The sequence below is a fragment of the Daktulosphaira vitifoliae genome, unplaced genomic scaffold (assembly GCF_025091365.1).
Source record: "Daktulosphaira vitifoliae isolate Bord-2020 unplaced genomic scaffold, ASM2509136v1 Scaffold_2, whole genome shotgun sequence".
Classification (NCBI taxonomy): Eukaryota; Metazoa; Arthropoda; class Insecta; order Hemiptera; family Phylloxeridae; genus Daktulosphaira; species Daktulosphaira vitifoliae.
Window position 1 is genome coordinate 4312081 of NW_026099573.1, and position 2830 is coordinate 4314910.

The following is a 2830-nucleotide window of genomic DNA, read 5'->3' on the forward strand; positions in this document are numbered from 1 at the left end:
GTTGAGTTGTAAGTGAACATAGCAAATGGAACATAAGTGTCCCAGTTTCGCTGATCTTTATCTACGAAGTGTCGAAGATACTCACCTAAAGTCCGGTGACTTCTCTCGAGACTTCCATTGCTCTGCGGCCTATAGGGAGTTGTAGATGTTTTTTTTATTTTCAGTAGACGACATGTTTCTTTAAACACATCACTAAGAAATTCGGTGCCACAATCAGTAACGAGATTCTGAGGGATACCATGTAAGCATATGAATTTGGTTACAAAATGATAAGCAACAGTGATTGCTTCATGATTTTCCATAGGGACAGCCCATGAAAATTTTGTAAGATCATCTTGAAGAGTTAGGATTTAGGCATTGTTATGAGGTGTACGTGGAAGAGGACCGACTACGTCCATAAAAACTTTCTCAAAGGGCTTTGAAGAGGTAGTAGTAATTACCATCGGTGCTTTTACATGACGATTTGTAGTCTTGTTTTTCTGACATGATGTACATTTTTTTATAAACTCAGCCACGTCATGATTCATACCGATCCATGAGTGTTGTTTCTTTAATCTATTGATAGTTCGTGATATACCCTGATGACCACCTAAGGGATTTAGGTGAAATTCTTGAATGATATGAGATTTTTGTTCTGATGAGTATTCAACTAGAGAATAGAGAAGAATGTGAATGTTAGAGTCTCTGAAGATATAGTTTATGATAGATCGAACATTTAACCAATCTAGACCAGTATCTATTTTAGGTAAAGCTATTTTATCTAAATGATTTACATGACAAAATTCTCGGAGATTTTGTAGGGCAGTGAAAATAATTTCGTATTTTGGTTTCTGCCAAAACTTCTCTTTTATTATTATGTACAGGATAAATCTATTTGATTGTTTGAGAAAAGCGATTTCAGTAACATTCTTGTTTTGTTTCCGCAGACTAGATAATTGCCCAAAATGTCGACGAAAATCTAAAGCAATTCCTTTTGATAACTTGAGATCTTTGGATACAAAATTTGCCAAATGTTAGTCTGAGGGCGCATTCAACACCTTTCCATGGGTTTCTACTATATTTTTAGGAAGATTAGAATAATGGCTGATATTGTTCAATACGTATTGACACGGAGATTCTGTGATGGTTTCATTAATATTGGAAAATGAAAATGATTTTGGATATTCTGGAGTTAGTGAATGTTCTGAATTTTCTGGAGTTATTGAGTGTTCGGAATATTCTGGATTTCGTATATGTTCTGGATTTTCTGAATTCGTCGATCCGGTTACTGATTTACTTGTTGAACGAGTAGTTACCTGATGGATTCTACTCAAAGCATCAGCGTTGGTATTTTGTGATCCTTTTTTATAGTGTACTGTGTATTGATACTCTTCTAGTTTTAATCTCCATCTGGTTATCCGGGACCCAGGATCTTTGAGGTTAAATTACCACGTAAGAGCACGATGATCTGTGACAATTGTGAATTTCTGACCAAAAAGATAAAGGCGAAACTGTTTTACACCCCATACAAAACTTGTTAGTTCCTTTTCGGTGGTGTTGTAGTTTTGTTCTGCTTTATTTAATGTTCTGGATGCGAATGCTATAGGTAAATCCTTTCCTATAGGACCTTGAGACAAGATACAACCTATGCCGTAGGTCTNAATCCTTTCCTATAGGACCTTGAGACAAGATACAACCTACGGCATAGTTGCTAGCATCACAAGTGAGGACAAAGGGTTTCTCAAAGTCAGGATATTGAAGAATTGGAGCTTGTGTTAATACGCATTTTAACGTCTGAAAAGATTCTTTGCAAAGGTCACTCCAAGTAAATGGGACATCCTTTTTTAAGAGAGCTGTCAAAAGTTTTGCAATTTCCCCATAATTTTTAATAAATCGTCGATAATAACCGGATAATCCAAGAAATTACTTAACTTCCTTAATATTTTTAGTTACGGGAAAATTTTGAACGCATTCTATTTTTCTTGGATGAGGTTTAACACCTTGGTCTGTAATAACATGACCTAGGTATTGAGTTTCCTTGCGGAGAAATTCACATTTAATAGGTTATCATTTTAGATTATATTGTTTAAGTCTATCAAAGATTTCTGTGAGCTTTTGAGAATGATCGTCTAAATTTTTAGCATATATGATTATATCATCTAAGTAAACGAAAGCTTTTACTCCATTTATGCCAATTAAAACTTTGTTCATCAGGCGTTGGAATGTGCTTGGTGCACCTTTCAAACCAAAAGGCATACGAGTAAATTCAAAATGACCTTTGTCGGTCGAAAAAGCGGTTTTTTTGCGGTGTTCGGGTGACATAGGGACTTGATAATAACCATTTGCTAGATCAAGAGTACTGTAATAGCGAGATTTACCAAGCTGGTCAAGGATATCAGTGATGTTAGGAAGAGGATAGGCATCTCCTTGAGAGACCTGATTGATTTTTCGAAAATCAACGCAGACGCGATATTTGATATTGCCATATATGTCTGGTTTTTTTGGTACTACTAATAATGGCGCATTCCAAGGAGATTCACTAGCAGCTATAACTCCCTGTTCCTCGAGTTGTGCTATTTGTTCATTAATCTCATTCTTGTGTTTGTAAGGGAGTCGATAGGGCTTTTTCCGTCCGCTTGTTCCAGCCATTATCGGCTGGACATTATCAGGTGTTTTAATTTCGTGATATACCGCTGTAGTATGCGTAATTGGATCCCCTTCTAAATGGAATACGTCGGAGAACTGACTGCAAATGCTTTCCAATGAATTTCGTTCTTCATTGTTCAGATGATCAGTACGAAGAGCTTGCTTAAGTCGACTAATTCTGCTTCCATCGAAGTTACTTTTGGAT

The 2830-nt window shown here is 36.3% G+C and overlaps 1 protein-coding gene across 1 annotated transcript; it reads right to left on the reverse strand.

Moving 5' to 3' along the window:
* Positions 1-350: 350 nt before the first annotated feature.
* Positions 351-1001, reverse strand: LOC126897385 (ADP-ribose glycohydrolase OARD1-like; the record flags this gene model as incomplete). Its single annotated transcript, XM_050670933.1, has 1 exon — positions 351-1001. A coding segment is annotated over one exon (651 nt), but the record flags the coding sequence as incomplete, so codon positions are not given.
* Between the last annotated feature and the right edge of the window lie 1829 nt (positions 1002-2830).